Here is a 14300-nt window from a genome sequence, read left to right as displayed (position 1 = left end):
TATTCAACTTACATTAGCACCTGAAGCACACACTGGAGCATGGAAGTGCCTCAGCAAACCCATGCCAGCAAGAGAGCAGGGAGCAAAATTTTATCAAGCTAACCATAGTGAAGAGAAACGCTAACAACACCTCAGTTCACCAAGTAGAGGAGGAAGAAGCTAGTGCTAACAACACCTCAGTGCACCAAGGAAAGAGGAGGAACAAGCTAGCGCTAACAACACCTCAGTGCACCAAGTAGAGGAGGAAGAAGCTAGCGCTAACAACACCTCAGTGCACCAAGTAGAGGAGGAAGAAGCTAGTGCTAACAATACCTCAGTGCACCAAGTAGAGGAGGAAGAAGCTAGTGCTAAAAACAGCTCAGTGCACCAAGGAGAGAGGAGGAAGAAGCTAGCGCTAACAACACCTCAGTGCACCAAGGAGAGGAGGAAGAAGCTAGCGCTAACAACACCTCAGTGCACCAAGGAGAGGAGGAAGAAGCTAGCGCTAACAACACCTCAGTGCACCAAGTAGAGGAGGAAGAAGCTAGTGCTAAAAACAGCTCAGTGCACCAAGGAGAGAGGAGGAAGAAGCTAGCACTAACAACACCTCAGTGCACCAAGGAGAGGAGGAAGAAGCTAGCGCTAACAACACCTCAGTGCACCAAGTAGAGGAGGAAGAAGCTAGTGCTAAAAACAGCTCAGTGCACCAAGGAGAGAGGAGGAAGAAGCTAGCACTAACAACACCTCAGTGCACCAAGGAGAGGAGGAAGAAGCTAGCGCTAACAACACCTCAGTGCACCAAGGAGAGGAGGAAGAAGCTATTGCTAACAACACCTCAGTGCACCAAGGAGAGGAGGAAGAAGCTAGCACTGAAAGCACAGGGGAAGCAAGAGCTCCTCACAGAGATGCTTTTGAATATAGGCAGAGTTACAGTAAGTGAATAAAAGTGTTGTGGTTTCTGTTTAGCATTTATGATTATTTTGCAAACCTAGCTTGTCTATGAGCCAGTGCCTAGCAGCTGCTGTACGTGTGTAGCCTAAACTTTTAGAAGGTTTTCTTGCTTTCTTTCTAAATATTATACCTTTAAATCTAAGAATACACCTTATTTATGAAGGCCATGTAAGAAAACATGCACAACCAATGTACATTTTACAGTCTAATCATGTGGGTGTAAAGGTGCGGTGCTCCAAACCAAGTAGCAAATGCTGCGTCATCCCAGCTGTGCCCCCTCTTGAAGCATCTTCCCATGGCTATAGTAATATTGAAAGACACAGAAATCTCCATGGTGGTGGTAAGAAACATCCTTTAATGGTTAAACTCAAAGTAGCTTTGGTAATATCAAGAGCATTTGGAAGTTTAGGTGTAAACATGGCATAGACAATTGTTGTTTGACACAAAATAGTTGTATGGGCAGTTGTCATTAGAGGCAGTCTCTTCTAACTGAACCCAAAAACGAGCCTCATGCTAACACCACAGCAGACTAGCTAGCGTAAGCTCTGAATTAAGTACTTTAATCCGCCACACCATAGCTCTGTTTTGGAAGGCTGCTGGACCTCACTGGCGATGTCAAGTGGAGGACAGACCCGACGCGGCCTCTTATTTCTGATGCTATGAGACACTGTTGACACTGAAACGCTAGCTGCGTGTTTTGAATAACTGGCATCGGGTGCAGACCGCCGTGCCTTTGCCCCAGTGTGCGGAAACATAAGTCACATACAGTATTTGCAAATACATGCACAAGGCAGCTTATTTGATCCACCAGAGTATGCTCGCATACTGTAAAATAGACTTGCTTGGCTGGACTGTACACAGGAATTTACATTTCAGTTGCAGACATCTTTGATCAAGTAGCATATGTACTTCAAGCTACTGTTGATAGCGACAGATTCATTACCACAAATGCTTCATAATTTGCTGTCATTTTAATGTTTAATCTCATTTACTGGCAGTGTTTCCACGTGGAGCTTGTAGCACGGAGATGTATGTTTCAGATTTTACAGGCAGAAAGCATAACATCCTAAAAGAGGGTCATTTCTACGTCCTCATGCATCCCCTTTAGCATGACTCCAGTCCCTTGTAACAGTGGAATACACAGTATCAGATAATGTTAGAGTAGTTTTATTGAGTAAGTGAATGATTTAAGGCTAGATTGTCATCACCATATGTTATGCACAACATATTAACAGTGTTTTATACAGTAGAAGAAGAACATTTAGACGTCAGTGGGCAGAGACTGCAGCATGTCAAACTTCAAGTATGTGAACAGACATTTGTATCACCGCTGCACGACTCTCTGTCATTTATCTCACATATAGAGTTAATACTATTTATCCTATCATCTGGTATTTTTCTTATATGGCTTTAACTCTGTGGTTTATGTTTCTAGTAATATCAACCAATACTTCTTTCTTATGCTATAGTTCTTATTTTTATGGTCTGGTTTCCATGAATTTGGCTTCTTGTGACTTTTACAGCCATAAACATGAGGTGAACACAAACATCAAAATACGGAAAAAATTAAGGCAAACGGAGCACAAATGAAGCTTATATGAAGTAATTTCGCTGTGATCCAACTCTTCACAAACTCCCAGAATAATACTGACAATCCAAATGACTTTTGACTTCATCAATATACCACCCCAAACTCAAATATTACTACTTTACAGTAACCGATGGAGAGAAAGAAATCAGACACTGCAATGTGAACTAGGCCGTGTTCCCTAAAGAAGCAGTCAGGCACCATACGCACGAGTGCACATCTATCTTATTCTCACTTTAATTATGGCAAGCGGTTTGACTCTAAATTGTGACAAAGAAACTCTGTTGTAAATGACTGCTATCAGTAAGAGGAATGATAAATACATAGCACCATCTTTTGTTGAAAATAAGTAATAGAAAAATACGGAAAAACAGAAACACTGAAACTTCACAAATAGAAAAGGACCAAATCTAGATTTCATGGCTAGGCTACGTCCATGGATGTCACCACTCTTTTTGTAAAGCAAGCCCATCAATAAAATCGTCTAACCCTTCTATTTCTATACATGCACTTTGGTTAATATACTTCAAGAAACTTTTTTTTCTTTTTTGCTAATTCTTTGGCAATAACCAAAAAAACAAAAAACAAGAAAACACAACAAAATAGCATCTAATTATTTCACCATTACAAACAAACACAAGGCACTTAATCAGCTGAAACAAAGCTCATACGAGTATCCGTTGACAGAGCAACACAAAACTATGTACATATATGTAAAAAGTGTTATAAATAGGTTTTAAACCATAGATACTATATACATCTTTTAACTGAGACAGTATTGGTTGTTTTTGTGTTGGTTTACATCTTAATTTTTGGTATTACCCCCCCTCGCTTTGATCTGGGTGATTCGGCCTGGTGGCTCCATTGGCCATTGGTACTAAGGCATCACAACTTAGACTTCAGAGGGGGATTGATGACACTTGGTAGGGGGTTACTGGGAACACTGGCATGGATTGATTCCTCATTCTCGCTTCCTCAAGATGACATAGATGAGTCCGCTGATCAGCGCCAAAGGGAAGGCGACCCACGCCAGGATGTAGGAGTAGCCGAAGGCCTCTGCTTCCGGCACCCAGTCCGGACTCATCACCGTGTAGATGATGGCTCCACTCATCACAAACAAACCTGCAGAGAGGAAAAAGTGAGCGCTGAGTAATGCTGGCCGTCTTCCTGTTCAATTATCAGATCATGTTTCTCTGCAGTAGCCTGCTATCTGTCTAGTGTCCTGCTCTGAACCCTGCCTTGCAATCGAGAGTGCAGGTCGGTGTCTCCCAGAAGTAGAGATGCCTCAAAAGAGTTGACCAAATGTAACTCAAGAAAAGACGACGTTTCCATTGTTCTGCAGATAAATGCACTTTATGTATCTGTTAGACCTATCTGTAGTGTTATTGACCTAAGGAAAAAGCCTTGTGACAAGATTTGAGTTGTTTTGCGGACACATTGTTTTGTGAAGTCACAGTAGTCAGCAGAAAGGGTCCAGAGTAGCTCAGGTTCAAGTAGAGCTGTTCTGGAAAGTGCTGTGTACTGTGTTCTCTGCACTTAGTGTGTAAAGAACCTGCTTATGAAACGTTACCACAAAGTCTTACAACCACTCTTCACTATTTAGTTCGTTAGCTAGTTAGCAGCTACGAGCTAGGCTAATGTCAACTAAATAAGCCTCAAGAAACTAGTGGTCTCTTAGCTACGGTTCAGATAACCAAAGCAAGGGAATGACAGTTTGTTTTTTCCAACACTGTCAGAATCATTCAAGTTACTGCTTTTGCTGTTAGCAGTGTTGTTAGCAGGCGGCTTGGTTTGGCGGCCAGTACATCCCTAGGACTTGAACCATTTTTCGATGCCCCCCACCCAAGTATATATTTAGATAATTAAATTTATATCATAAAGGTGCAATGACTTTTGACCTTACGACTACTTGTCGGCCCTACCCAGAAGGCATCCCTGCTAATTACTTTAGAGTGTTTAATGCATGTTGTGTAGCATTTGCAAGCCTTCCCTGTACTGCCCACCTCCCTGGTCTGACATGGCATGATGTCTTTGTCAGACCCCCACAGTGCCAGCCTTCCTGACATTTCAACTTGCGCGGCTGGCAGTTAGCCCAGTGTCATTCCTGTTTGGCTGAGTGGGCACCTGGGTGCCAGTCAATGCTCTGGCACAGTAGACAACAAAAACCTGGGATGTTGTAAAGGGCTGCCAAGAGAGAAGACAATGGACTGGCAGTGGAGGCGCTCTCTGGCCAAAAGGGCATGAAGTACAATAGACAAGTGGGGCATTAAACCATTAGTGACTGGCTCAGACTCTCTTAATTCAATTCTGTACCACAGAGGAGCCAGCGTGAGCATCTGCTTTTGGTTTGTCTGTCGGACTACCGAAGTGTTTCTGTTATAATTGACCCAATATAAATAAATTAGTCATTAGTCAAGTGATTATTGGTCAAGCAAACGGCCTTTCTCTGTTTTATATCACGTCAACTGAATGACCATCAATTTTGGATGTTGGTTGAACAAATCAACCAATTTGTGGGATATGGTAGATTGAACTACTTTCTGACATTTGATGGACTAGAGGATCAATCGACTGATTAAACACAAAAAAATATATATGGCTACAATATATTTTTGATCTCAGTTATGTTATCAATGGATTTTTGGTGGATCAAACTTACTGGCAAGGATCTGGAAGGTTCCAGTGAGGAAGAAGCGTCCGCCCTTCTGCAAAGTGAAGAGCTGGCAGAAGAAGAGGAAGAGAGACAGGCAGCTGAAGATGATGGATAGGATCATGAGGGCCTGGACCGCCTGAATCCACTCTGCAGGAGGAAGGAAAAGAGTTGTCAATAACTGGACCCTCAATCATCATCATCCAAAAGCGTATACGTTGACTTAATGAGCAGAAGAGGTAGGGTAAATGGAAACAAAACAAAGGCGTGTGCTTTGACTGGTCCTGTCTCCTGAACTTAAGCATCCTCTCAAAGAGATCGTAATGAGCGAGCCCTGGCTATTTTTACTTCTGGGAATTTGTAATGGATCCATCACAATAGAACCTAGGTATCTTGTTCCTAAAAGCTTTGTGCGTCCCAAACAGCAGGACCTATGAGTGAATGTACCACATTGATCGTTTGTTGGTCCTCCAAGGCCTGGCTGCTAGAAGCCATTAACCCATTAGAGACTATCTATCTTTGCTATCTATCTGAGTGTGGTTGTATCTGCGCTTTATGCGTGCCACAATGCCAGGAATCCTAGGACTTCCAAGCAGGGTCTATTTCTTGTCTGAGGGTTATCCATGCCACCTTCCTGGCCTCTCCGGTTACCCAAGAACACACTCTCTGCCTCTCTGTATCCATCCAAGTGTTCCCTTTAGCTGTTGCCTGCTGTAAATGTCACGTTTTAGTGCCATCCCTGCCATAAAACGCTGGCACGTCTCAAGGCACTTGACCACAAAGGACTTTCTCGATCTGTTTGTCCACTGGCAACCACTGGCCACCGTTTGCTACTGTCCTATTCAAATGTCTGATGTGCTTCCTTCAACTTCCCCAGGCATCTTTGGTTTATTGATTCTCTCGCATTATGTAAATCAAATGCATGTTGTGGTTTAATGGGGGGCACTTACAGTCCAGGATTCATAATTTATTAGCCCTTGTAAGACAAAAGTATGACTGAGGAATAAGACAACTTGCTTGGCGTGATCTTCTGATCTAGATTGGCCACGTTTAACCTTAGAGACTCAAACGCAGACACGTACAATTATTTTCTGTTGACATTTTCAAAGAATTGCACCGTTTTCCCGGAATAACACTGAGATATTTCTCTCAGATTCGAAGGGAACCAGCATCCTGACTTGATTGCACAGTCTGGAGTCAGGTTACGCACAATAACAGCACTACAGAATGATCATTGGCTCCAGGATGAGATATGAGAGGAAACATGACACGCTGCAAATCTCTGTGCTTGCAGCCAGCACAATACCACACCAGGGCAACAATTAGATTCCACTCTAATGATCCTGTCTTCAGATGTTACATAATACTGTGATAACACTGTGAGAAATGGGTGAAATGTTCCATCCCTGCCCTATGAATAGGCCCCCCCCTATAAATATGACAATACATCATCGCTGCTTTCTGATAAACACACATCTTGTCCTCCTTCCTTCCTGCACTGGTCAGTAGTAGGAAACAGTAACATGGGGGCATTTCCTAGCATGAGGCGCGGTTCTGTGCCTGGAATATCCCTGATAAGCAAGTATGACTCATATCCCAAAATTTACATGAATGCTGTGGTTTATGATTGTGGTATTTCAATGCAGACACGCACAAGGATTTCACTGTAAGTCCAAACAGGAAAACAACTGTGACTAGCTTCTATTCTGAGGCCCCGCTGAGCTGAAGACTAGTGCCCAACCAAAATAAAACTGTTTACGTCACTATGTTTATGTACTGAAGGCCTGCGCGGGGAAAGAAGACATTCTTCCCCCCAAAAAAGCTAATTTTAGAGCATGTATTCTGTAAAGTCGGTTTTACTGGCTGTGAGGATGTGATCTTTAACTCAAGTTCGGCGTGTGATAGCTGTGACATGAATATTTCTCACTCATGCGTCATCACAATAACAGGCAGTGTTTATGATGCCAAGGCGACAAAGCTCTTTACAGTTGTGATTATGACTGACGTCAGAAGGAACTTGACTGCTCAGCAAAGCTTCAGAAAGCCCAGGCTTGGCTCCCACGTGAGAGCAGACCCCTATCTTCCATCTCCCAAAGCCAAAGCACAGAGCACACGCGCCTTCTTAAACAAACACTGTGCGTCAGTGCACGCTAATGAAAGCAAGTCAAACAAACTGGCTGCGCCATCAAACTACCTAGCAGAGTTTGCAGGCGCTGCTGGCCTGACAAAATACACACTGGCTGAGCGCGGCTCATTCTAGACAAATGACATCACCCCGGCTGCAGCCAGCCAGCAGCTCCTGCAACTCTGTGACCGCACTTTTAAGAGCAAAACATAAAGCTATTCAGCAGCGCTCTCACATGAACGTGTTGATTAATTATAGAGTAAGGTAGGGCTCTTTGAAAATAGTGCATCTAAACATCCACACTCCTCTTTATCATATCTAACTAAAGCATTCGGAGTCGGCTGACTGTCTAAATAAATCTCTTTGAGGCTGCAGCTGCCGCCTTAAATTGTCCGAGTGATCCCTGCAAACTAACACTGGACACTCTGATCTGACACTGGGCGTGACCCACCATCAGCATGCTATGTTCTGCATGAGGTAGTCCAAGGTCTCCCTGCTTTCAAACACACTGACGTTCACATTCACACACACCCACATAGATGTAAAACTTTAAATACACTCTGCAGCCCCACCCCGATCATCCACAACCCCTGTCACTATGGACTCCCCAACATGAGACCTGAATATGGACATCACACCACGACTATTTATAAGGCGGGCAGCCTATCAGCTCGCACTTCAGGGCAGCAACGCCACATTCTCTGCCCTAGATGGCGCCAGAGTCCCAGAGGAGCCGTGACACACCCACATCATCAGCATGCTAAATGATGGATTTCAGCAAGTCATTTACCACAGCTCAGGCCCCCCACTTATACCAGTGCAGATGCTTTAGACTAGTTTCAGCGCAAAACTATTTTAAGGAGACAAATTTGCCAAAAGAAAGTATAAAAGTGGAAAAATTAAACAGATTATCAGCACAGCAGGATCACAATATCCATTATTAGCTTTAGAACAGTTAATACGTAATAAATAAGTAGTCTTAAAGGCAAGTAGTGTAGTGTAAAGCAGGTGTCTGACCTCCAGTTGATGCTGGGTCACAGTGGTATCCTCCATTGGCAGTAGAGCAGTTAAACCAGAGGTCTGAGGTCCTAGTTTCACTTGTTGTCCATACCTGGTGTCAACAACATACAACTTGGTGAGTACTGTGTGAAGAGAGGCAGCACAAGCTTTCCAAACACATGATATTGTTTCTTTACTAATCAGAGCTGCATGTCAAACTATGTTACAGATCAATGTGTTTTGGTCGATTAACATTTAAATGTCCGCATCTGAACGAAAGAAAAAGAAATAATTACTCACGCTGACTATTGTTGACACAAACAGGAGAACCAGAGCAGCGACGTGCAGGAGGATGATTCCCAGTAGTAGGAGCAGCATCTTTGCAGACGATCTGGACAGCAATGAGAAGAGGGGAGAGTCTCTGTCAGTGTGAGTGTGTGTGTGTGTGTTGATGTCAGACTGGTGGGACATGGGTGTGTCGCTGCATCACGTTCAGCACGGACTTCTTTAATAAAGCTTGTAGGCTACATGAACCACTGTAACATCACATTTAAGAGAAAGTTAATGTTATTCACGCCTTTTATTTACATTTAACACAAAGTTTAGATAGGTTTTACTTTGAAAGGTTGCATCGTCAGTTTACTCAAATATTCTTAAAAGATCGCCTCATTCATTAAAGTCTATGTTTCTTGTCGGGTCTTTTTAACCCATTTAATTCGGTTTTAAGTTCGGCTTCTTTCATCCAAACAACTGATAGTATCTGATTACTGACCGTTGATCTCTACTGGACATATCAAAGTAAAAGAACCATTACAATGTTCAGTGTATTTATCGAACAAAATGATCTTTTAGCGTCCAAATAAGCTTAACGACAGTTTTTGTTATACGATGACAGCTCACTCTTCAGATCTGTGCGCGCAATGCAGCGGCTTGTATCCCAGTGAAAAGCGCGTTTCCTCCTTTAATCCGCCAGGAGTGCAGCCGAATATAAGGAAGTTTGGAAGAGACCAAAGTCCACTTACTTACTTAGCGCTTGTATTTCCACAAGAAAAAAAAAAGTTCAGGCTCGCAAGAAGCAAAAGCAAGTTTTCCCAAAAGAGTCCAACAGCGGTAGTCCGTCAGTCCCGAAAGTCGCTCTCAGACTAGATTGATGCCAGGGCTGACGTTCTGTTATAAAGTGTCTCATTATGGAAGAACAACGCCCTGCGTGCGTCGCTGCGTCATGGAGTGACCCTCTGGTACAGCGCCAGGGTTCCCAATATAGATGCTCCATGCGTAATAGCGCACGGGTTGCCTTAGTTACTAACTTGCTGTAGTGTGTGTGGGACCTGGAGGAGCATTGTTTGGCTGTCTTGGTAACTAAAAGCAGATATCTGCTTTCGAGGATTTATTTCCTTCTCTCTGACACCGTTTCCAGCTTTTATTGCTTTCATGATATATTTCTCACAGCTGTATTTAACTTTGAAAATCTGTTTTGTTGACGTTGATTACTCGGTTGAGACAGACCAGTATAACCAACACACTTTTCTACTATAATATAGATTTGAATGTATTTTGATAGATATAAAGTTTAGTGTACAAATATATTTTAGCCCTAAATCTAGTATAATACACATCAGCAGTGGTGTACTCAGGAGGGGGGCAGGGGTGCCCCCATGTTTGAAAGAAAATGCCACAAAAGGGCTGAAATAGATTCCCCTAAAAAATGTCCTTTCAAGTGCCATTCCAGTTGATAATTGATACATGTTAGAAGATTAAATGTGCCCTCATGCGATGCCTGTAGTTAAAAGTGCCCCTGTTGTTGTTTTGCATCACAACTTTCTGCACAATAGTGCCCCATGGCGTACAGCTAGTACTCTTTTTATTTATTTTTGCCCGTGCCCCTCAAACAGCCTGAGTACACCACTGTACATTAGGTTTCATAAGCCGCTTTCCCACTGGTCCAAAAACTCGCTAACACCCACTTTTTTGCTTAGTGGGAAAGGTTACAATCAGCATTCAGACCCGGGTCAAATGACTCTGCAGCAGACCCGGGTAATTATCTCCTCTGCTCCGATCGGCATTGATGGGAACACAAAACCCGTGTCGACAGGCTAATCTCTGCCCCCGTCCGGCACGATGCTATGCTCCGTCTGTAACTTCTGCGACACCTCATCATCTCAGCTACAAATTCATCCCGTCTCCGTCCGAGCGGCGCTCGAACATCGTTCCAGATATGTCTGCACCGAGTTGGATACACAGACTGAATTAGTAATAGATTCAATAAAGACCTAACCAGCGTAACATCTTCACTGTTTACTAACCCTGTCTCAGGCGCGTTTGTGATGCCAGACGGTGACGCAGCAGAAAAGAGACCAAAATAAGTATACTTCACTGGCAATGGGAAAAGAGACGATCGGCATCTATAAGCAGGTCTTCCTGGGTCTGAAAAACTTGCGTTAACGTGCTAATTTCGGTGGGAAAGGGGTTTTAGTTTACAAAGCTTGATTGATTTATATGTACTATGTCTTCATTTAATTATATATTGTCTCATCTTCTTGGAATTTTAAGCTTATTTGCTCTTTTGACCAAACAAAATATCATCTTATATCCATGTTTCAGTGGAGTAACATATTTTGGACTATTTCCAACACTTGCCCTTTAAAATCAGCTTTTCGTTGCCTTGGCAATTACAAACACAAACATTCTCATAGTGCGGTGCAGCATGGCTCATTTCCCCTCTGGTCGTCATGTAGTCAGCCTCGTGACTCAGTGTGAAAGTGCGGATGGGTATGCCCAGTGCACCACCACTGAGAGATAGCATCGGGGGCTCTCCTCTGTTTGACATGACTCACTTCCAGTGGGAGTGGGCTGGTGTTCCACCCTGAACAGGGACCACATCCCCTGTTGTTAATGTGTATGTAACAGTATGTGCCGAGGTTGGTCTCATAAACACGGGTGTTGCAATGAATGGAATTCCTGGAGGGAGAGATAGAGGGAGTTTGGGGAGCGGCTGAAACTGTAAATATTTAAAAGTATGGATTGACTTTCTTATCTCTTCCTCCCTCTGCACCTTCTTCTGCACACAGGCACTTTTCTTTCCTTAGACATGCAAGTTACAAGCATCATATTGGACGTATCATGTGCGTAAGACATCAAATATACTCCTTCATTCTGCAATTCTTCTGCCCCTTGAACGTTGTGGACGACTGGGAAACGCCCACTTTCTTCGCATTAGCAGCCGGGCAGAGGAGCTCTGGAGCCGCCCGACCTCAGATAACCCCTGTCAACATCCACTCTCTATACTCTTCACCACTTAGCTCACACTTCCTGGATGACTCCTGATGTGTGTTTGTCACACTCACATGAAAAACAGAGGCCTTTCCACTGCACTCGTGTCCACACACACATAAGAGGGGGAAAGGTTACAAGAGCAGATCACAGCCAGTAAAGTGCTGCTCTGAGTGTGAAGTGTGTAATCAAAGTTACGGGACAATCTTAGCGTGTGTCGCAAAGGAGGGCCTCTTTGTCAGATAGGATTGTTCTGGTGTTTGTAGCTTGTGTATTTAACCAACAGTAACTTTACTGAACCATCAGGCCTTAATTCCAGAAGTATCAAATGACGTACAAGTGCTTCAGTAGAGTCTCAGCTATTTGTTCTTTACTTACAACGTTTTACTTTTAACACAAATATCTCTTTTTTCTACTTCTTACAATTTCGTTACTTAAACTTTATTGCATTTTTTTTCTCCATCACTGCGCGTCCGTCCTACCAACATCATGACCAATTTTAACCTCCATTGAGGGGACACTGGCACAGAAAAAAGACGATTCCTTGGGGTATCCTTTAGGGCCGTGGTTTTCAACTGGCGGGTAGGGACCCAAAAGTGGGTCAAGAAGCTATTCTCAGTGGGTCGTGGATGTGTGCTTGGAGAGCAAAAGTTGTGGCAAAAAGTCGATGCTGCGCTTTTATTCTGAAGGACATGAGTTTCCTTTGACGTGCAGTAGTAGTGTAGTTCATTCACACTCCATGTATCCACGGATCCCAGCTACAGTTACATTTACATTCTTGAAACTTGATGAGCTCGACAGTAGTTGCATTTATGTTGCACTTTTTAGGGCCCGAGCACCATCGGGTGCTCAGCTTAACAGAGAATTTACATTGTATTGCCGACACTTGGTGATGTCTCCGGACCACCCGAGAATTTAGAGCAGTTTTTACTGTTTTGCGTTTGAAACATCAGACCGTGGCTGCAGGTTGCTCTGCGACTGCGACCCATCCCCAAGTGCCACACGCCCTGACGTGCGTTGGGGGTGCGAGGGCCTGTTAATGCTGCTTGCAGCACTAGTTAAGTTTATCTCTGTTGAAAAAAGGCTGAAAACTGAACGAAGAAGCAGTGCATACGAGGGAATATATTCCTCGTATGCACTGCTACCTGCTGGTCATTTTGGTTGACTATTATACCGTTGTGATGTTGACATATTGTGATCTTTTGTTCCGCCTCAGGTCCAAATTTTTCATTAAATAAATTTGAGTGGTTTAAAAATTCACACATATCGGGCGCTGGTTTGGCTCGGTTGGTAGAGCAGGTGTCCCATGTATAGAGGCTACAGTCCTCGTCGCACTGATCGCAGGTTCGACTCCCGGTCTGCCGATCCATTTGGTGCATGTCATCCCCCACTCTCTGCTCCCCACATTTCCTGTCTGTCTTCAGCTATCCTATGAATAAAGGCAAAAAAAGCCAAAAAAAATAATCTTTAAAAAAAAAAAAAAAAAAAAAAAATTCACACATATCACGCATGAAAAAATGTAACACAACAACATGGAAGATGTCTCAAGATGAGGCGTCAAAGAGGAAAACTTGAGAAGACGCGTCGAGTGAATGAACTTGTAGCAACATAGATAAGTATATTGTAATTTAATGTAATTTGAAGTTAAATAGTCTCCAAAATATGACCTGAGGTTCATTATTATTTGCATTTAACAGCTGGTTGAAATGTCCGTCAGCGGGCTACTTGTTACTTTTATAATGGGAGTTACTTTTAACAGAGAAATCTTCTACTTGAGCAAAGAATGTGTACTTCTGCCACCTCTGCTCCACTCTGAGAGCGAGTTTGACTTGTAGCTGAGAACTCTTGTTAAAGCTGTGGAGTAGCTGCGCAGGCGCTCCCTCTCCCCGTCCCTTATATGTCAATGTTTGTAAAAGACTGACAATCAGTGGGCCGAGTGGACATGGGAGTGTTACGTTTACTGTGCTTGTGAGGCCGGGGGCCGAAGCCAAACTCTCCGGGGAGCGACGCATAACAAACATTCAGACCCAGATACAGAATTATGTTACATCTGGAGCGGCGTCTAACATTTCACCTCCGTCGTTAAAACGCTACGACTTATCTTCACGTTAGCGCGGCAAACAGTGAGAGTGCATACCAAAGCTGTAGATAGGACCGCAGCCAGGGGGGGCAATGAATCCGGAGAGTAGACGTGATTGAGTTACGGTAACTCCATCCGCATACCAACACAGAGGGGAGCGTTAAAACAGATGTGAGGTGATTTTCTCTACTCAATGAAGATATCTTGAAATGAAAAGAGCAGATAATGCAGCAGGAATATATCAGCAAAGAGACCAAGCCTTTGAAGCAATACGTTTCCCTTCTTGTGGATATTAATGCAATGTGACAGAGTGCCTTCTTTCACTGGATGCATTAGATGCAATTCCACTTATACTGGCTAAAACCGCTATCCATTAACCATAATGAACAAATGGCTCATACTCACTGCAGATATTTTCTTGCAGACGGTGGATCCAGCTGGTGCTCCCTGCAGGTCAGAATGAAGGCCTCACTGCGTCACTGTTTGGCCGCGAGGTAGCGTTGCCCTCTGCTTTGTGTGTCAGGTTGGGGCAGCTGCCGGTCAAAGGTGGCTCAGTCCTTGTGTCCTGTCATCAGCATGTGAAGAGCTGCTGTCTGCCGGGTCCACTCAGTTGCAGTAGTTTAATAGTTCCCCTCCTACTACAGCTGTGTTGGACGTC

General features: G+C 43.7%; 1 protein-coding gene across 2 annotated transcripts; it reads right to left on the bottom strand.

Annotated features, from left to right (window-relative positions):
- Positions 1-1262: 1262 nt before the first annotated feature.
- On the bottom strand, positions 1263-9422 carry pmp22b (peripheral myelin protein 22b). Of its 2 annotated transcripts, none has more exons than XM_069664525.1 (5): positions 9315-9422; positions 8593-8683; positions 8311-8404; positions 5178-5318; positions 1263-3640 (listed from the first exon to the last, which is right to left on the bottom strand). In XM_069664525.1, the coding sequence occupies exons 2-5, from the start codon at positions 8668-8670 to the stop codon at positions 3480-3482; spliced, it is 474 nt and encodes a 157-aa protein (XP_069520626.1). In that variant the 5' UTR covers positions 8671-8683; positions 9315-9422; the 3' UTR covers positions 1263-3479. The 2 variants fall into 2 exon arrangements, with proteins under 2 accessions (XP_069520626.1, XP_069520627.1); XM_069664526.1 differs by having other exon boundaries at positions 9319-9422.
- Between the last annotated feature and the right edge of the window lie 4878 nt (positions 9423-14300).

This window comes from Semicossyphus pulcher, unplaced genomic scaffold (genome assembly GCF_022749685.1).
Source record: "Semicossyphus pulcher isolate SPU_LCO1_2020_fin unplaced genomic scaffold, fSemPul1.0.p SCAF_16, whole genome shotgun sequence".
NCBI lineage: Eukaryota > Metazoa > Chordata > Actinopteri > Labriformes > Labridae > Semicossyphus > Semicossyphus pulcher.
The sequence above is the reverse complement of the archived record's forward strand: the minus strand, read 5'-3'. Positions and strand labels throughout refer to the sequence as shown.